Source organism: Topomyia yanbarensis, chromosome 2 (genome assembly GCF_030247195.1).
Source record: "Topomyia yanbarensis strain Yona2022 chromosome 2, ASM3024719v1, whole genome shotgun sequence".
Lineage (NCBI taxonomy): Eukaryota > Metazoa > Arthropoda > Insecta > Diptera > Culicidae > Topomyia > Topomyia yanbarensis.
This window is the reverse complement of record NC_080671.1, coordinates 145,570,029-145,592,381: the sequence shown is the minus strand read 5'-3', so window position 1 is coordinate 145,592,381 and position 22,353 is coordinate 145,570,029. Positions and strand designations below refer to the sequence as shown.

Sequence of the window (22,353 nt, the reverse complement as noted above, 5' to 3'; positions counted from 1 at the left end):
TAGATTCGCGTGATTGCAGTTCAATGGCTTGGACTTATAATTGGTTACGATTTGTTTGCTAGTTCCCCCTTTTTTGGGTACCTTCGGTTGCACTGGTTAACTGACGGGCTGATGCGAGCGAATACACCGATGTACGTACACTTAACTATTTAATTAGGAAGTTTGTTTGTTGGTTGGTTTTTGCAATGCCGCATTCACCAATGACGCATATTTAGTTAGTAACGCAGAAATATTTGCTGTTGATTTGCAGCTATTTTGCGGCTCGATTGAGTGGTTCGCGTCTATTTTTATTAGTGTATCAATATTTACTTGCTTTATACATTTCTTAATACTAAATGCTAACACATGTTTACTGGTTGTCTTTTCCTACTAGATGCTATTAAGTGGATGCGTTGAACAACCATGGATTCGATTGAATCGAGCTAATCGCAACGGATTTGGCAACTTATTGACACGCACAGCAGATAGGTTTGACGATGTGTATTAGATACTTGGATTTTGGTCTTGTACAACTAAGGCTATAGTCCTAAATTAATGAGCAGCGGTGGTCTTAGCAAAATCTTCATTCTATTCACGACGAAAAATCCGCGATCATGACCAACGGGTGTCAATGTCAGCATGGTGAATTTCTTCTTAAGAAGAAAATCATTCTCAGATTATTAGCCGTAGAGCAAGACCACCGCTGTTCTAACATGTATGTACCTACGGAACATAACAACCACAGTGAATATTTTAAAACTATTCCTAAACTACTATACGTTGAGTTCATAGGCTTAATTGTATGATAGTAGATATTATGAAAGCAACACACCTTATATTATAACCTAACAGTACAATGTCCACACTTTCGACAAATTTTCACATTCTCATATATAACTTCATCATCACAATGACGGCTTCGAATACCAACCGTTTCATCCGAACCACAACTCGTGAACTCATCCCGTACTCGATCCTCGTCGGTAATCTGGGGACATACCTGTTCGAACTTTTCCACAAAATCCTCCTCGAATTTCAACCGTTCTCGCAGCAGATCCTTTGCATTCAATTCCGGATCATGATTATGGTAGATTGGATCAAAATTGATGCAGCGTCCATCCTCATCCGAGATACAGCACTGGAACTTGGGCGCTATAAGATTCATCTTGTTCCGATCCTGCGTTCCACCATCGGCACCCACTTCATCCACAATCCGTTCGTCGATGGTGGAAATCTGTCTTCGAAAAGGTCGCCTCGTGAGGTCATTCTGTGATAGGACACGCTTGGAGGACTCTCCCACTTTGGGAGACATTACGTCGAAGCTTTTATTGTAGAACGCGCACCGAATGGAGGGTTCAGAAAGACGTTTTTCCGGGAACAAGTTCGGTCCGGCAAGTGACAACAGTTGACGACTGTCTGAGCAGCGACGCTTCGACGCTGGAATTTTGACGGAACTGTTCTCGTCGATGGAGTCCAGATTGGACTCGAATGATACTTTGGCCGATGAAGCATTGGAGGCGTAAGCGGATGGAGACAGAAAAATCTGATTCAGCGAGTAATCGGAATAGTAGGGTTCAGATTTGTGGCCGATCGATACGTTTAGTAATCTCTGCATGTTTTGGATCTCAGTTGGGGCGTGAAGCATGCCGACATCTATGCTTTGCGATCGGAACCGACGACGTGGTGATGGTGGCGGCGATGCGCAGGGGATCGGGATTGGAAGCAGGAAGCGACTGTCCAAGCTCTCCACGGAATCTGCGGAAAAGAGTAAAAAATTAGTTTCTGAAATTTTTCTTTTGCAATAAATCTATGATACCGTGATTTTTTCATGAATAACTCTTATGGCACAGTTTTAACAAATGTATCGAATTCGCTCAAACTTTCAAGATTGTTTCGAGGCACCAAAGGCCGAGTCTTATACACCAATCGACTCATCTCATCGATTTGGAAAAATATCTGTGTATGTTTTTTTTTTTGAGAAGAGAAAAAAATGTTTCAAAATACCCTAGGCAGGAGAAAAATGTACAAAAACCAAAAACTCAGGCAACGAGTTTGAGCAGCCACCCGACCCGCTAAAACAACTACTCTTACACGGAACCTGATTGCTCCCCGGCACAATCTTATAGCATTACTTCGGGGAGGATTTTTTTTTATAGAACACACACTCATCCAACTACTTAGTAGTGGGGCAGCAAAGACAGGAGCAGGGCCGGCGGAACACCTTTTTCCCGAGTGGGTAGTAAGATTCGAAAAGATTTCTCCTCGTACTGACGAAAGTTCATTGCGCATTGCGGTATTAAAGGCAAAGGTAGTAAATGGTGGAATGACGATGTAGGATAATTCGGTCAAGTTCTATGATAGTATTAGTATCGAGTCAAACCAGCCGGAGTTCTGGCGGATTTCTACTCAAATTCAGGCCGGCATCTGCACCAATTTTGGCAGAAATAGGCTGAATAATGAACTTTCTATAGGGTAACTTGGATAGCGAAAGAAAAATTTTAGGCAGTTTTCGGATCGGCCTAGTTTCCGGATCCGACACAGCTCCCGATCTGGACCCGTTCCCAAATTTGGTCCTCCCGGATCTGGATCCGTTTCCGGATCTGGACTAGTTCTCGATCCGGACCAGTTTCCGGATCCGGACAAGTTTCCGAATCTGGACCAGCCGGTAATGGACCAGTCCCTGGATCTAGCCCATCCCCTTTTCCCCTTACCAGGTCAGGACTCGAAGCAGGCCTAGATTTGGTGCTTAGATCTAGACAAGAGTCTGGATCCGGATTCTCGGATCGGATACATGGATCCAAACTATATGTCTTGCTTTCCGTACATGACGGGAAGGACTGTTAATGTTTTGTGCAGTCGCTACCTTGCTGTTGACGTTCGTGATAGGAAAAAAAATCAATATAACTACGACCGAAATACCCCATCACTATTTCGAGTTGGCTTTTTTCTGACTGTGCGTTGAAGCTAGCTGAGTGTGAGCCGATGGGTATATCCGGCGACCGACATCCATTCAGGCTTAGTGGAGGTCGATTTGGATATTTCTCCGATAGCAAAAATAATACCAATAAGTCTGATTTTGATACAAATTATATCTAAAACAACCGGCCCTCGGATGGTCTACTTCCGGACCAAAGACAAGCCATTTAACGTGATCTAACTAAACAACACTCGACCGTGTACGAAAAAGTATTTTGTCTGCGTACCCGCCCGGGAAGTAGAGATTGATGGTGTAGTCTCCGAGAAGGGCCTTGATTGCGAAATAGGGGGTGGCTCCTTCCAGATCCCTGTGCTTCAGTAAGTGTAAATTCTGGTATGCAAGCAATTGTGTTCAGTAAAAATCGAGGAGTATTAGAAAACTTATTTTCCATCAGCCTCATTTCCAAAATGTATTCTTTTGGACGGGGCTCGTCTACTTGTTCGCCTTTTTGTAACCCAGGGCATGAACTGAAGAACCCATCGTAGAAATAAGGCACGGTATGGAAAATGCGGAGAGGATCAAGACTCCTTGTCTTGGAAAGTCCACATATGACATCCGAAACTTCAAGACACATTCCAGCGTTAGGGGACAACGTTTGCACGCATTATGCAACTGTTAACAGCTTGTCGTTTGAAAAATCCTACGATGTATACTCAAAACACTTAATTGAATACTTTAAAAGTCTTAACACAACGTTAATGTTATGGGTTCGATGTTTTTCAGGTTGTCATATCATTCTGAGAGGTGAAAATGTCGCGTTAGGGGACAACAGAGCAAAATATTGATTTTCCAACCTACACTTGTCATTATCAAAAAACCTGCTCTATCTCAAACTTCAGATCATCCATTTGTTCTAGGAATTTGACCATCGATAGTCACAGAACAATACTGTATACTTAGATTTTCATGCTTTCATGATTTTTTTTTTCACGACCGTTGCAAACGCTGCGTTAGGGGACAACACCAAGATGAACACAAACGGTCGCATATGAAGTGTTGTCCCCTAACGCGACCGAAGTAGTTGTTGAAGCTCAAACAAAGCGAAGTATATTACCTCTAGACATGTAAATAACTCAAAACAAAGATTTGAAATACCAAACTAGATGTATTTCTAGTTTCACCTTCATGTGTATTCGACAAATGATATTTAGAAATCAAATTAATATGGATTGAGAACAGGCTACACCGCATACCACAGTGTGGCCCGGTATAGAAGAGATTGTAGACCACAATCGCCACTTTCTAATGGTTCGTAAAGGTGGTTTCAAGTAGTTTTGGTAAGTTGAATACATTATTGACATCGGAAAATATATTAAATAAAATTAACTGTTTATTAGGGTGACTCAACAAATTTTTATTTTGTTGACCAAATAAGTTTTTTCGAGCAACTTTAATGCGTACATGACGGGACTTTGTTTTTTAACATTATAAAGTCTTGAAAATAAAATTGACTGTTGATTAGGGCAGATCAAAAAACGTCATTAGGGTGGTTCAATATTTATTTTCTTGTTGCGTTAAAAATAAACAAATGTGACACTAAAGCAACTCAGCAAAGGTAAGACTTTCAAACGATTATACTCAGTCAAGCAGTTATGAAATTTACATATTGTATATAATGTCGCGAAAAACCAGTAATACGGTTGAAGTAAAGATTTCGAAATAGAATATCGCTCTTCCAGTTCAACCTCTGTCGTTTGTTCAACCGTTTCTACTCATTGATCTGCAAGAAGACACTTAATAGTTATGATTTCGGAAATTAATCAAAATGCAGCCGTTTTACGCGATTTTTGGAAAAGAATGGAAAGACGCAGCTTTTTGAAAATTTAGATATATTACAGTATAAAAAATTGTTAAAAATCTGCACACAATTGCGGTCTTATGGGTCAGCTGGCCGATTTGTCACTGAATTATCTAAATGATAGAAAACTGGAGAATTTCGTGAAATTGTATCTTTTATTTGCGAATTCTGAGAAATGCGTATCCTCGATAAAATTTTGACTTTAACGTGCTATAAAAACATTAAAAAGCTGTGTTAAACTACGATGTTTGGTTCATGTAGAAAAAAATTAATTCCGAAAAGACAAACCGTTGTTTGTTCCAAGTGGTCAATAATTATAAACTGTGTAGTTCCGTTCTATTTTTTTTCAAAAATTTCTCCACGGTGATTTAGTTGGAACCGTAAATCTCCGCCATCTTTTTATTTGTTCTGCTCTCAAGCCCAGTTCAATGGGAAATTTTTTTCAATCGTAGAGCATTACTTGTCCAGTCCTTGGATCTAAAAAAAATGTTATAATTTGTTTTCAGCGGTTTTCGTTTGTTTTCAGACTAGATGCCGATGTTTCATGCTATTTTTAGACATATTTCGACAATTTTTTTTTTTTGTTTTCAACATTTCATGTACTTCCCCCCCCCCCCCCCCCTTTGGATTTTTTCTTATATTATGAAAACAATATTCAAACGCCGCACCCGCACCGCCCTTAATGATGTCCGATTGAGCTAAAAACTTGCATAGATTACTTTTTCGATGTAATAAGCATTTTATGTAAGACCTTATGCGAAAATTTAAGATGACCATTTTCATTGATATCTTGCCTCTTGAACACGCTTAGTTCTCCATACAAACTTTGGTTTTAAACTTTGAAGCCCGGTTCCAATTTTTTTCAAAAATTTCTTTACCAGGTGTTTCCTGGGACGCAAAACATTCGCCGTTTTTTCGTTCTACTTCCCGATCGTGTGTTTAACAGTGTTATTCCGTCAATTTGAAAGAATATTTAAGGAAACAAGTGAGTGTTATTTAGGGTGACCATATCAGACGAGTAAAAAAACAGGACAGTCGAAAGAGTACTGCTTCCCCCTGCTACCTCTCAATCGACATTGCCACGCCTCAATGCATTACCTGAGCCGTAGATCCTTTAATATTATCAATGTGTAAATAAAAATAAATAAATCGTATTGGGGGTAGGCGTAGCGCAGTTGGTATATCGAATGCCATGTTCGCAGCGCACCTGGCTTCGAGCCCCGACCTCACACATAGGATTAGAAATTTTCATAAGAGATTTTTCTAACCCGAAGAGGCGAATGACCTTAAGGTTAAAACCTCTATAATCGAAATACAAAAAACGAATTTTATTGTGTATCCATCGGATCTTGTGTACGCGCTTTGTTACTTTGCGTAAAGATCTTATTTCTTATTGAAGATCGATTTATTTCATTGCCTTTTGTTGCTTGTCGATAACTTCGTCCGCTTTCTCTCGGTTTATCGTTTTCGTTCTTGCTATCCTCGGGTCACGATTGTGTATCCATGTTCTTTGTTAATTACTTGATTATCGGTGGTGCTAGCAGTTGATTAGGAAGTAGTAGGCGCATCACAATGATCGGACACGTTGTGCGTAGGTTCTGTTGTTGCAGTATTCGTTGGTGCCTGAGCTGCAACTCCAGTGGTTTGTGATTTAGTTGATGTTGATGAAGGCCTGTGTGATGGGTATGCTTGCAGTTGATACTGCTTCGTTAGAAGTTTGTGTACATGGTTTCTCTTCTTGTGTAACGACGTAGGGCACGCAGGGGTCTGTCCTTCATACGTGCACAGCGTGATTTGAGGTTTGGTCACGCGTTTTGCTTTGAATTGAAAGTTTAAATATGGCGGAATAGGTTCCATCACTCGCATTTTCACGAAAGAAACACCGTTTGAAATACCTAGAAAATTTTTCTCCTGGTTTCAAACTTAAATATTACGTATTCCGACATGATGGTTGTAATAAATTTATTAATAGTACCCAGGTGTAGATCGTGCAGACGCATATCAATCTTATCATTGTCAATAAATACGGGTATCTTGGTCCTAAAATTATCATGCTCAACGACGTATTGCATATTGTCTTCCATAGCGTAGCTTTCCGTTATGGCCAAAGTTTTAATCGCTATCAGTAACGAGAGTGTGGTGGGCTTGTATAACGACGACTTCCGTTACTCTGAACTGAATTTGCAAATTTGCTGTTGAGTTTCAAACATCTTAAAATGAATGATCGATATCGCACCGATAAAAGTAACGGTGCTTTATTGTTCATACTGGCTTGGGACGAATTTTATTATTCGATTGCTTTGCTTGTTTATAATACTGGCACGGTACATGTCGACAGCAGACTTTAGGTAGAAACGTTCGTTTGATTCACTGTACTGTTAACAAGCAGAACGACTGGTACTGGTATCGACCCTGTAGTAATTCCATGATCCCCAGCTCGAGAGAGCACTCAATGAAATTTTTCCACGATGGTTGATATTTTTCTTTCCATGGAATGGATTTACAGTAAGACGAACACAAGTGAACACAAATAGAAGCAGAAGCACCAAAACGCCGATGTGTCTTTTCAGAGGTACCAAAGGGAATTCTTCGGGTCCCGGATTGAAAGGCGATTTGAGCCGAGAAGAAGCGCTGATAACCATTGTTTCATCGATATTAACAAGGCACTTTTGAGAGATTAAAAATACCATCGGAAGGTACAATGGGGAGATTCGACTGTATTAAGTTTTGTTTGTCACATTCCGATTGAGGATGAGTATACGTTGCAGTTATGATTGCGGTCGGTCGTAACTGCAATCTGGAGCATAGTGAAAAGCGAAGACTGAATAAATAGAAATATATTAGGCTTTCAGGAGAAAAAACCAGGACAAATCAAGCATTTTCCTCGACTTCCCAGGACACCAGGACAGTCGATGCAAAACCAGGACATGTCCTGGGAACGCAGGACGTAGTGTTATTCCCTATGACCAAATTCTTCCGTGCGCTCTCATACTTGTTTGGCATACTGCGTTCCATTCCATATATTTGAACCCTGTTCTGAAATTGTTGATTTATCCTTAGATAGTTTATGCATTGATAGATGTAATAAAAATTCGATTATTTTGCGATATTATTAGGTAGGCCTTCCCCTTAATGGAATAACCCCCCCCCCCCTCTTTCCACCCCTTAGGCCACTCATACCACTGCATGGCTGCGCTATTTCTGAAATAGGTTGCTTATATCTTTTATGTCTATATCCTGTTCTAGCAGAAGGATTTACCGTACTGTAACGGAATGCGTTAGGGGACAACACTTCAGTGCACCCCTATGAAAGAACGATTTCAAAGTTTGTTATATACAAATAGCATATTTTTAGAAAGGTATTGATGAGTACTAATAGCTTCTGAAAATATTTCATAGATATCGTGCATTGTTTTCGTGAAAAATTGAAAAAAAAACATAATTTTTGCGTTAGGGGACAACGCAAAAATGGTCAATTTTTGTCCCCCTTTTATCCGGCAATCCATTCACTCAAAAAATCTGCGTCCAAAGATGAAATCTTTGTACAATATGTATACAATAAAATGGCATTTAAGATTACTCCAAATTAATTTTATTACGAACATACCGGTGTGGTACGGGAAAATATATTCAATTATTAAAAACGAGTCTTAAATGTATTACTGGTTTTTATTGACTATGATTTGGGAGCCTTAAACCTATACCAACATATTTCAGAACAACTTTTACTTATATTAGAAGATTTATTTTCATGAGGTAAGCGATACAAGTGCGTGGAATGTGTCAACATCAAATGCAACCGCAGCATCTAAAGCAGCCCAGGGAAGCCACAACGAGCACGAGCGGCAAAAAACCAATGGGACGCCAAGGAAAGCTAGGTTTTTTAGTTTAGCACGACGAAGTCAGACATAATACAAGACGAATTTCGCGTCGAAGAATATGACGTACTATACATTTTTTTGATTTCATTTTTACCTACGAAAATTGCGATCGAAGCTATGAATTTGTACCCCAGTGTAACGTTCTAGAGTGGAAAACGCAAGTGCAACGTTCTAGGGTTAACGGAGATCTGGTACTAGAACACTTAGCGCACGACCAAACAACATGTTTAATATCACGATAATCACCGCCACAAGTGCAGAGACCGCTTACCACGAACACAATACGCCGGAGATTGGCATTCTACGTGTAATGAATGTACGTGACCCGGGATATCACCCAAATGAAGCCATGACCCTCTGCCATTCTCTTGAACCAAGGCTTGTTTATACTTTTGGGATTCCTAAACTTCCATCGCTCCACGAAATTTACCAATTTTTGAACTTCAATCGTTCCACGAAATTTGCCAATTTTCGAGCGTCCTCTGAGAAACTTGCTGAAGCTACGCAATCTTTCATAAATATCATCTTCTAATGCCTAAATTTCCACCTTCTCATTATCATTCTAATCCAGGTGTCCGCCTTCTCATTACCCGAAATGGAGTACTGAGAAAGAACTCAAACTAAATTAATTTGCTATAATTTTTCAGATAACGTATTCAAAAATGTTTTCTCCAGGAAATACAAAGAGTGCTTTCCATGCTCCATCAAACGGAGAGCCTCTCGTAACTGTAACGATGTGGTCATGGTCGTTGATAGGTAAACATAAAACCATCAGTTTTGTGGGGAGAATGTTGGCAGCACAGCCTCTTTTATGATTGCACTCACCACTACTGTCATAATAATTAGCATAAAAGCGATACATCGCTGTCATCAAATGACGAACGTTCCGTGTAGTCCAATCACAGGATGAATCAAATACACAACGTAGGCCCTAGCCACCAGACGAAACATTGTTTCTCTGATGATCCGTCCGTTAATCCGTCGACGGACTGGTGCCAATAATCGCGTTTTTCAACTTTCATCAAGCTTTTCATTTGCATTTGCATTCGTAGCGTTGCGATCCGATGTTCAAAAGTCCCTTTCGCGTAGGAGACTGTTCACGGTTGTCCGCGTCGGGTAAAAATGATGTGATGTGTGATAAATAATGGAACGAATTTTAATATTTGTCGTTATCGGTGGCGAAGCACTCTTTTGCATTTCTTAACGGAGCGTTCTATAAAAGAATGTTTCATTTTATCCCCACATAATTTATATGCGGGATATGTTGAGAGATCATGCGGAGCCTCTCCATAGTAGAAAACTTTTCATGATTATCTCCGCAATTTACACAGCGTACAAAAAAGCGAACAGGTAGACTAGCCCGGTCCAAAAGATGAAAGTTTGAAAGAGCAGATTCTTGAAGGAGTGAACCTCATACTTCGCAATTAAGGTCCCTGTTGTAGACTACACCATCAATCTCTACTTCCCGGGCGGGTACATAGACAAGATACTTCTTCATATTTATTCATGGTATTTAGTTAAATGGCCCATATATCGATGATGTTAAATAACTCGTATTTGGCCTCATTCAAGTTTTTTATGAATATATACTAAATTCGTTACTGATACTTTTTACATGTTTCAGGCAACTAGCAGTTGGGAAATTGGATTCTGAGATGATTATAACTTTCATTTGTTTAGTTTTCCATAATAACACACAGAAAAAAAAATCCAGTTTGGGCAAGGAATAGTTTTTTTCAAAGAACTTTTTTCCTTAAAAGTGCCCAACTTGAATTTTTGACAGTAGGTAGGGAACATAGGACCATACATCTTCGAATAAAATTTAATCCAAATGAAAGATATGTTTTTTTGTAAATTGACTTTAAATTTTTAAAATCGATTTTTTTCATTGTAGGAGTCGATGAAGAATTTTTTCAATGTCGTTACTCAAAAATTGGACTAATTTTGTGAAAGTCACTCCTACAACATTCTTTGTAGAATTTGTCATTTTGAGACTATAGCCATTTGAAAAAAAATTGGTAAAAAAAGTTTGACCCTTTTCAAAAGACAGACTGAGGGATTCCATGAGAAACCGGCAAAATATGACCATCGTCGATTCGAACGAAACTTTACATTTGTGTTCGGTTTATGAATCTCCATGATTTTTTCTGGCAATTTCAATATTCTGATACAAGAGCAATTTTTCAAAAGGGCTTAGAAGTTTCTACGTGCAATAATTTAAATTTTTTGTTCGATTACACTATTTTATACAGTAAAACTCTCTGAGAACGAGTTACAAGGAATGAATACTTCTGCACGAAAAAAAACATACACTGAAAAAATTGTTGTGTCATTTTTGTCATTTGATAAAACTCAAATTTCAAAAAAAAACATTTTTTCCTGATTTTTTCTATTTTGTCAACATAAACCTAAGGAGAAATGAAATATTTTGAATGTGATTTCATGATGGAGAAATTATCACCAGAAAAGTTTTTCTAACAATAACTTTATACATGTTTTTGAATTTCATACTAATTGACATACAAAACTATAATTTTATTACAGAATATAATTTTAAGTGCCATTTTAAATCACAATGCATTTAACAAATATCTTCCAAAATGCGATAGTTTTCGAGATATTTGGAATTTTGCTCCAACAAGAACGATTAATTCATATAATTATTTCCTTTTTTAAAGTTTTTCGCGTTATCCCATCATAAATTGTCAAAAGTCTCATGTTTTTTGTTTTACAGATATAAAAGAAGCTTTCTTGGTGAATTTCGATGATGGAGAAGCTTTAAATAAAAAAGTTTTCCTAACAACAACTTTTGACAAATTTTCATAATTCATACTATTTGCAGTCAAAAGTAGAATTTTATTTTTGAATATGATTCTGAACGCCATGTTAAATCAAAATTCTTATAACAAAAATTTTCTGAAAAGTAGTAGTTCTCGAGATGTTTTAAATTTTGTTTGAACAGACCAATTGTTTTGTTTGATTACGACCTTTTCAGAAGTTATTCGCGTTTCTCAATCAACAACAATTAGTTTTCCGTAAGGCCCATAACATTTCCTGTAACTTTCCCATTGACATCAAGGAGATATTGTAAACCATTTGAAAGCTACATGAAAACAATCAAAACATAATTCAACTGTAGGGGAACATGGGGAGACTTGACCAAGCGCAAAATTCTATTTTCGGCTATGGCGTCTTCTATTCGATTCTTATTTTTTTTTTCAAAAATATTTTTATACTTGTTTCGATCCCTTAAGGTAATTTTGAAAGTTTGGAGTAAAAAATCCTTTCCTTGCAGAAAATATTACGTGATTAATAAATTTGCAATAAATGATGTAATTTTTAATCAAACTTTGTATGGACATATCTACTCGACTACTAATTACTATTAAAGGACTAATATACCATCTTAATCCTTGTGAAGCAGTGAAATGATTTTACATAAACTGGAACATTGGAATAGTTATTACTAGAATTCACATGAAATTGAACGCAATAACTAATGTTGGGGAGACTTGACCAAGATTTTATGGGGAGACTTGACCAAGTGGCGATCAGCTGAAGAAAGATACAAAATTCCTAATATTTATTATGCTTTGGTACCTACTGTTAATGTTAATCACGCCATAAAAAAAATCCCACCCCAAACATAAGTCTTTATATTTTAAAATTTGTAAGCAAAGTTAGCAATAGTAGGACTGATTTCGTGACGTGTGAACATGCAATGCAAGCAGTACAGTTAATCCTTAAAAAGAAATGCATTTAAAAAAATCAAAATTTATCAAATTTAACTCTTTTATATTTTTTACTGCTACCTAAGGATCTCGACAATAGGGAAAAAATAATTACACTATGTTTTATGTCATTATTTTTTGTTATGATTTTTCAAAATTCTCTTGGTCAAGTCTCCCCGCAATGGGAAAAAACGATCACAGAAAAACTTTTGTAACTTTTCAAAAATTAAATGAAAAATTCTGCAAAAAATCTTGAAGACGCGCAATAACTTTGCGCATTATATCTGGATGATTTTTGGGGGATTGAAGGCTTTTTTAGAGATTTATGCAGTTTTAGCTGAAAACCTGGTCAAGTCTCCCCATGTTCCCATATAGTTTAATCATCAGATCCTATGGTTGAATAACACTTTGATTGTTTTTATGTAGCTTTCAAATGGTTTACAATATCGCCTTGATGTTAATTGGAAAGTTACAGGAAATGTTATGGGCCTTACGGAAAACTAATTGCTGTTGATGGAGAAATGCGAATAACTTCTGCAAAGGTCGTAATAAAACAAAATAATTGGGTTGTTAAAATAAAATTTATAATATCTACTTATCTAAAATTTATAATAGAACTACTACATTTCAGAAAATTTTTGTTAGAAGAATTTTGATTTAAAATAATGTTCAGAATCATATTCAAAAATAAAATTCTACTTTTGACCGAAAATAGTATGAATTATGAAAATTTGTCAAAAGTTGTTGTTAGGAAAACTTTTTTATTTAAAGCTTTTACATGATCCAAATACACTGAAAAAGCTTCTTTTATGCCTGTAAAACGATAAACATGAGACTTATGACAATTTATGATGGGGTAACGCGAATAACTTTTAAAAAGGGTTTAATTACATACATTAATTGTTCTTGTTGGGGCAAAATTCTAAATATCTCGAAAACTATCGCATTTTGCAAGATATTTGTTAAATGTATTTCGATTTAAAATGGTATTTAGAATTATATTCTGTAATAAAATAAATAATTCTGTAATAATTTGTATGTCAATTAGCATGAAATTTAAAAGCATGTATAAAGTTATTGTTAGAAAAACTTTTTTGGTGATAATTTCTCCATCATGAAATCACATTCAAAATGTTTCTTTTTTCCTTAGGTTTTTGTTGACAAAATATAAGAAATTGGAAAAAATGGGTTTTTTTTGTAATTTGAAATTTTATCATGAATTTTTGTTTTTGTGAAAAATGACACAAAATTTTTTTCAGTGTATATTTTTGTCATGCAGAAGTATTCATTCCTCAGACTTCTAGATCATTTTTGGAAAAAAACAAAGTATGCAAAGTGGTTTTTGTGACAAAGTTCCCATGCGTTGCGTTGCGTTGCGTGCGTTGCGTAAGCACGGTATACTTAGTAGATTGCAGATTGATGACTCTCATTTCCACCCAGACTACTTGAGGAGCATTGTTTGGGAATAACAATTGATCCAGTCCAAGCGAGAGTTTCGCATGAGAGCCACGATTGCGGGCCACGGCCATCTTTACCGTAACTTGGGATGAGAAAGCAAGTGTTGAGGTGGTGCTTACTTAACGGAAGGCCCCGACTCAGTGACACTCCCATAAGTACCACGGATTGGGTAGTGGGTGGGTTGTTAGTCAGGATTCGCTTCAAGCAAACGATGCGACTGAGAATATATTTTCGTGCATGTTTGAATAGTTTATTGACTGTAGGATACGTAAATCTTCTAGGCGTTTAAACTCTGGCTAATCATTTATCGAGATTGTTTCATCGAAAACAACTTGAACTCCGGACAGCCGGCTGTCGGGAGTGTTGTCGACAATGTAAAATGGACCGTAAACAATGAGTTTAAAAGTTGTAAATTATGTCACGCAAAGATTACCCAATACTAACTAACTGTCTGTCATATTACCACGTAATTTTTCCCCTTGGTCTAATACGAATCAAATTCTTTTAGTTTTTCTTTCATTTTGTAGTAGTACTTTTATGCCGCTACTCGCAAAAGTGTTCATGTTCTATGGAATTTCCTATATACATGGCGCAATCGTGCGTAAAACGGCAGATTGCCTCAAAGCACATGACATGCTCCCCTACCATTTATGTCACAATTAGTCATATCTCTCCCTCCTAACAGCGTGGCAGAATTTATAAATGGTCCTTATTGGTATAATCATAAGCATATTGAGATCCCGTAACTTGAAATTTTCCACCTCGTTCGAGTAAACGTTCCAAAATTACAAACAGAAAAATATAAATGCTGCGTTCCTAAACGATATTAACATCATGCACGAATCAAACACCCCTTGTTTCCAAATAGTAAGTACTTATTCTTAGCTCAGTATAATTGACTAATGAGTTAATGGACTAATAGTAAAGCATTAAATATGACCATAAATAATTTGTTCCTCGTGCTGAAATGATTGCCGCAAATTGGTAATTGGATTTGAATTGATCTTGCGAATTATCAATTCTCCACCTTCATACATAATTCAAAAGTCATTCACTCAGACAAGACTATACGTATTTCCCGCACGCATTAAAGACCCAGTGGATTCGTTTACTAGTTGGTCAAATAAACACTAAACAAACAAATAAATTAGTTTGCTCAGTCTAAAGAAATGTCAGCTCGATTGGAATCAACCGGCGGATACGTGTTCCCTTACAATGCCATCAAATGAAAGTACATTTAAAATTACATACGACAAAATATGTGCAATTTAGAATACAACAAAATGAAGATTGCTTAATTATTTGCATTTAAAAAAAGATCGGAAAAATTAGTTGCATAACTAAGGTTGTTTCATTTTCAAAGATAGCACTGCTGATGAATCACTATATAAAAATTGGTGATAAAGGACGCGGACGAAAATAGCTGACCACTGCCGTGGTTTTTGTGACAAAGTTATCATATACAGAAAATTTCATTGAAATCTGAGAAGGTGCTACCAACTCTGAATACGATTTAGCGCGAAATTCGTCAGATACCCCATTCCGATGAACATTTGCCATATATACAGCAATCTCATTTCAAGGATATGAGATAAGTCGTTAGTAAATTCGTGAAATCGGTTTTCTTATATGTTGTGGTATATTAAGTCGTATTAAACTTTTTGAAGTCATTGTTGAAGATATGTTTATGTTGCTTATTGACTGTTCCCACACATAGAAATGACCACAATGACTTTATTAAGGTGTAAATCCGACATTGATCGAACTAAAATACGATCAACTGTGAGCAAAAATACGATTTTTAATAATTTAAATGAATATAAGTTTCGGCGTACATCTTATTTTAAGCTATTTGACGACGGTAGAACTTTAATTTTGAGATGTTATCGCCAGTATACATCATAATTCAAATTCTGTGTAAGTTTCGGCGTACATCTTATTTTAAGCTGTTTGACGACGGTAGAACTTTAATTTTGAGATGTTATCGCCAGTATACATCATAATTCAAATTCTGTGCAAAACCATCAAAAGGTCCAGTGGATTTTGAGCTGTGATGTACACCGTATTGTAGAGGAATCACACTATTTCGATATTTTACAATGAAAATTTAGGAAAATATTGTTCAAATGTGGCCTTTTCATAGGGAAAATTACTGAACAAACTAACACTTCCCAATTCTCTAAAATTTAAGATTCAATCTATCTTTGGATTTGGTTCTAAATGGGGCACGATGGTCAGGATTGATGAAAAAGGGAATGTGAAATGGAAAAAAGGTTGAAAACCACTGACCTAAACATTCCATCGATTTTGCAAATCGATCAAGACAAACCGAATTAATTGTATGCTGAGTTGTATGCAAGTTCCCATACATCGATTGAAAAAGCTTACCTTGTTCGACTATCTCCATCTGTTCACAAGCTAGTTGCATGGAATAAAAAGCACAAGTTATCGATGCATCATTCCAATCGCATGTAACGTTGCATACAAGTTACGAATATTGAAACGAACAAACATTTAAAGCTTCGAGGTACACATTTGAACTACGTTGCGATAGGGTGGAATAGATTGTAAATTAAATTAGAACACAAAACCGAAACACTTTCACAACACACTAGAAATGAAAGCCTACAATACCTTCCCTTCGTACCTTCCCAAACCTCCTCGCAATCTTCGGTAATGGCTTTGGATTCGATGCCATTTTTGACTTCGTTCGGACTGATACCGTGTACTACCAGATCCATATGGGAATCCAGCGAAAACTGTTTGCCAGACATCAGAATTCCCCGGACACGCCGTTTCATGGCAGGTGAATCTTGATTCTACGAATTAATTGAAAGAGAAGTCAATTTTACAAACTTCAACGATTGGATATGTACATACCGAAATCCTTATACCAGCGTACACTTTAGCTAGAAACTCGTCCGCATCGTAAATCGCAGCGAATGATCCATTTACAATCTTTGGTGACATGGGAGAATTAGCCAGCAGAAGGCTAGATCCGAAAGCTTCGTTCTTCTCGCGAGTATCTAGAAAATTTGTAAATTATATCCAAAACTATTAGTTTTTTTAATACCAACGAAAATTTCTAGCCTAACTTAATGACTCAAAATGATTGGTTCACTCACCTTTCAAAGGAACTCTTGACCTATCCGCAATCTTTACATTCATCTCTTCCAACAGCTGACTAGTGACGGTTCTTATTTCATTCCAATCTTTCAGAATGTCCTCACTGGTTGTACGAGTTGAAGTGACGGTGAACCGGATAACGTATCTACCCTTCAGAGACGCCGGAACGGCATGCATATTGCCACGATGGTTCAGTTTCTTCAACAGTTTCTCAGTAAGATTGTTTTCGCCGCGAATTCTGAACACCACCATCCCGAGATAACGCGCAGCAGGAATTTCAAACCGATGATCTGCCAGCACCAAGGCTTCGAATTTCTGGGCCAGCCGGACACCCTCTCGGATATGCTTCTGGAGGCCTTTGATGCCGTAACTGCGCAGAACGAACCACAATTTCAGCGCACGAAAACGTTTGCTCAGCGGAATTTGCCAGTGCTGTTATAAAAGTTACGAAACAGATCGTATTATTGATTCTAAAGGATAGTGTTTTATTTGACATACCATGTAATCGATAGCCAATCCAGAATTTTCGTGCTGTAGATAGAGAGGTTCAACATTGAACGTTCGATGGAGGGCTCCACTGTTTTTGATCCTACGGTATGATCCAAATGTAAGCGTTATTTTTCATGCGCAAACTGTTCAACTTACCACATCGCGGTGCAGTCAAAGTGCACCATCAACCACTTGGACGGGTTGAACGCAATCGAATCGGCCTTATCGATGCCCTTCAACCACACACGGAACTCGGGACAGATAAAAGCGCTTCCGGCGTACGCAGCGTCAACATGTACCCACATGTTGTATCTAGCACATACTTCTCCAACTTCCTGCAGGTTGTCGAAAGCGCAAGCTCCGGTGGTGCCCAAGGTGGCGCAAACCTGTGCGGGAATACAACAGAAAATGTCTAATTAGGTTTTTGTTTTATATATAAAAGGCCTCCAAAAGTCGCACCAGGCCCCAGGGCTTATAGTACTGTCGGGACCTTCTAGATTAATACTTGTTTTCATCTGGTTTAGGGTAACTATATTGCGTAAATCAAACAACGTTGGATTAGAGCATCGATTAGTATAGCTATAGCAATAGTCCCTTCCTATTACGTCATTAAATGGTGCATACCTCGATAGAAATGTGTAAATCTAAAGAACGAAACACGAAATCATGTGATCCGGATAAAGAGCAGAGTCACGCAATAACGTTGAAATCGTTACTCATATCGCGCCTAAATGGAAAAGCAACGTAAACAAGCCGTGTATTGTGATTACAGATTAACGTTATGCAGAAAAACAGAAATCTAGATAAAATTAACAAAAATCAGAGCAGTAAATAATCTATTTATAATCGAGTAGATCTTATTCTTCCGCAAAAACTTTTTCCGAAAACACCATCTTTCTAATTTATTAGCCTTCTAAGATAACTCATAATCTACCATATGCTGAAAGCTTCCACACCCACTAACACCGCAATAGTGTGAGTATACTAAACTAATCGGTCACCATTGGGGAGTCCTTAACCTATCAAGCGATTTTGTTGAAGACCCCACCTTTCTAAACTGCCTTAACCTTAGAATGGTTTTGTGGGGTTCATTTGTACCCCAGAGCTATTTGCCAGAGATCGCCAGAGATTCCATTACGGTTTATTTTAACTACAAGCGATCTTTACCATAAATCAATTTGATTATTAAATTTCCATTAAAACAGGTGCAACCTATTTGTTTCACTTGACCAACTTATCAGTGCCCGCTTAAAGTTTTTCTGGGGTGCAAATCTACCCCACAAAACCGTTTACGTTTGTGTGTTGTCGTGTACACATAATTCGGAAAATTCATCATATCTTTTTATGAGCAAAATATCCATACATGTAAGCGAGAAACTTGTGTAAAATTGTAAAAACTTCAACATTGCTGAACTATAGAATCTGTTATTTGATATAATAAAGCTACTGTAACAAAGTAACTAGAAAATGCGCTTGGATCGTTATTGTAATTTTTGATTTTGTGGATGAAAGAGACAAAACACACTCGGTCTACAATCGATGGAATGCTTACAAATTGGCATCAACGGCGTTGCTTCGTACCAAGATAAAAACATAAATGCCCTGAGAACGGTGACATACTCGTGTTTGAGTGCAGTGAAAACTCGAATCGAGTGCTTTGGAAGAATATTCTTTGATCACTACAATGAGAATCGTGTTTTAAGTATCATGAGGCATATTGTAAAATTATGGGTAGGGGATCATGTAAGTTATCTCTTAGCCGAAATCCTAGTTGTCAATTTACTTCAATGCAAAATTAAATAACTGCCTGAATTTTGGAAAGATGCTGCAAAATATGGATCAGAGAAAATTTTTCGAATGGGAAGCTAAGTTTGAATAGGTTGATTGTCTATGGAACATATAAACTTGCTCAACGAAAATTTGTATACAGTTCAGTGCAGTACAGTGCTTAAAATGTGTTTTTTTAAATTGCGTAGAGTTCAGACAAAAATTTAATATGGTTAATAATAGAATAATATTTCAAAAACTAGTTGGAAGATGCTAATAAATGACGTTTACAGTTTGTCTTCACCAGGTTAGGGTCGGTTTTTATGAGCATTTGTTTTTTGTTGTATTATCAATTATATAAATATCCTCTACTAAAATTTCGTGTATTAGGTACTAAGACTCGTTGTCAAGTTGTGAGCTTGAATAATGAAGAAAAGTAAAATAAATGCTCGATAAATTTTAATGGTCACGATCACATTCATTCGAAACTGTCAAATTTCGATGTTAAGTTACATTGAAGAACTTCAAAACGTAAAACTGCCCATTCGCTAACAAAATAATTTTGACGGGTTATCCTACTAGAAGTAATTAAAGAGAATGTACTCTTCAAGCAAATTTAGGTCGAGTTTGAATGTTAAGTAAAGTTTTCAAAATGCTATTTCAAACAACTTTGTTGAAGACTTGAATATCCCCTACTTTCAGAGTATCGAAATATATTGGTAGAAAACCTTTACATCAAGTTATTCTGATATTACTGTATTTGAAAAATCTCTTCTGTGTTTTATAAACAATAAAATTCACATTACATTGAAGGTAAGAGTCTCTGAAGCTTACAAAAATGATAGGGTAAGGTGGGGCAAATCCGACTTATTAAATGGTTGTGGCTGTAATATGCTCATTTTACATCGGATCATTTATATACCAAATTAAAGATTAGGTAACTTTCTATTTATAGCTTCTTATTCGTATCTTGGGAAAATTTTGAGATACAAGCGTTTTACGAAAACGTTCATTTTTGCTATTTTCAAAAATGGTGGGGTAAACCCGACCGCTTATGTTCTTGTTTGATTTAGCACAGATATTACCCAAATTTTATGGGTTTTCAATGATAAATCAATAAATGTCATGTTATTGAATTGTAACATGAAAAAAATGGAATTCAATGTCAATCTTGGAATGTCAAGATCACGAGCCATAGCACGTAAAGATATTCCCAATTGCATCGGAGCAATTGCTCGACGAATACTATATTCATAACGTTTTTGTGTCTTTCGTTTGTAATTATGAACTATTGTGCAAACAAACAAATAAATAATGACAATAAAAATTTATTTCAATTTGATAAATAAACATTTTCTTAGCAAAAAAGCGGTCGGATTAACCCCAGTATTTAGAGGTTGGATTTGCCCCACTGCGTCATTTTTCGTTACGATGCAATAAAAAGAATTATGAAAAAAGTTTAATCAAAGAATTTAAATCTACTTACATTTTTCATGCAATCTATTTAACAATCAGAAATATCCTGCAGTCAATGATGCACAAAAATCAAATCAAAAGTTGTAAAAACACGTTTATTGTCGTTTGAACATTTCAATGTAGATTAATAAAATGCTGTCATACCATCATTATGATTATTTTCGATGCTCTACACGACAAAATTGATATTATCGATAACAAAAATGGGTCGGATTTACCCCACCTTAACCTATATTTAAGCTATCTAGCTCCAAAAAAAAATCCCAATTTTTTTTTTCAATTTGTTTATTTGATAAGGCACGTATGCATTAGCTTAAAGGTGCCATTTTTTCATTGTTTTACATTTTGAATTTCTTAAAACTAGGGGGTTACACATTTCAATATTATTTTGTTTTATATAATGAAACCAAAAAAAAAACTTTACAGCTAACTTATACATATAAAAGAGGGTATAATATAATATTCGTAAGATTTGGGGGACGGGTCATTTTGTGTGTTCTTTGTATAGTAATTCACTTTATGATTTTTAGAAGGGAGATTGTAGGAGAAATTAATTATTAACTAAGCGGAACATTTTACAGCTTATTAACTAGAAATAACTAGAGAGAGTGGTTCAAGATTAAGGGGAATTAATTAGGGCTATTTTAAAGTAGTGGTACTGTTGTGCATTTCTTAACGAGATTAAATATTGATCAACTAAAACTAGAAGATAGGGGGGCACATCAGTTTTGGGAAGATATTCAAGGGGAGAAGGGGGTGAAGTCATACATCTGTGTATCAGAGACATGGGAGGGAGGGTGGACAAGGCTGAACGGGGGGGGGGGACACATAAACTTTCAGTTTCCGGCATCAGGAATCAATGGCCAGGATTACAGATTCGAACGGATGTATCAAGTATTGGGACTAGAGCTTCCATCCCGGGAATTTATTTCCCGGGAATCCCGGGATTTTTGGATTTCCCGGGATTCCCGATTCCCGGGAATTTGTGTTTTCTCATTCCCGGGATTCGGAAATCCCGGGAAAAAAGATTTTTAATTTATTCCATAAGACTTGAATTCTCCAAATGAAATTCTTTAGGAAATATCTTTATCGGCAAACATTTGGAGTGAGTAGTGAATGCAGATTGTGCTTTTCCAACTGATTTGCAGATCAATGGACTATATATCTTTAGGCCCACCGATATGTTTTCGTGATTTTTTAGGTATATAGTTCACGCCACACTCAAAACAATGGTAAAGAATGTTGCATTCATTCAAATTTTCATTCAAAAATGGATTAATTTGCCGGTCGTTATACCGAACCATTTCCTCACAGTAGCGTTAGTGATGCGCACGATATCTCTGCCACCGATGAACCGATTGATCAGATTTTCAACAGTTCTTTTAATAGTTTATTTTAATAGTTAGATCTTGAATGAAAGGGCTTGCAATCAAATTAGTAATGGAAATTGCGTCACTTTCTTAAAAAAGTGTGTTTGTTTCAAAGCTTGGGATGGTTTGTAGTGATATCATGCTTAACGCAAACGATATTTAAAATAAGGAATGTTTCTAGAACGTCTGCAGAAATATTTGGTCGGTTCATCGAATGCATATTTCGTCTTATTTGTTACACCGTAACTGTAATATCTGTAAATTTTTGGATGTATGAAAAGAAATACATAACGTTGTATCT

General features: G+C 36.7%; 1 protein-coding gene across 6 annotated transcripts in view; it reads right to left on the bottom strand.

Moving 5' to 3' along the window:
* The window catches only part of LOC131681640 (histidine decarboxylase), a 75,519-nt gene continuing 53,166 nt past the window's right edge, over positions 1-22,353 (bottom strand). For 4 of the 6 annotated variants that reach the window (XM_058962557.1, XM_058962558.1, XM_058962556.1 and 1 more), the window contains exons 5-11: positions 17,596-17,825; positions 17,449-17,539; positions 16,950-17,382; positions 16,705-16,850; positions 16,472-16,643; positions 16,213-16,242; positions 1-1,734 (exon numbers count right to left, since the gene is read on the bottom strand). In XM_058962557.1, coding sequence (XP_058818540.1) covers positions 818-1,734; positions 16,213-16,242; positions 16,472-16,643; positions 16,705-16,850; positions 16,950-17,382; positions 17,449-17,539; positions 17,596-17,825 — 2,019 coding nt within the window. In that variant the 3' untranslated portion in view covers positions 1-817. Of the gene's footprint in view, positions 1,735-16,212; positions 16,365-16,458; positions 16,644-16,704; positions 16,851-16,949; positions 17,383-17,448; positions 17,540-17,595; positions 17,826-22,353 lie in introns of those variants that run through there. The other 2 variants (XM_058962560.1, XM_058962559.1) reach the window with 2 other exon arrangements.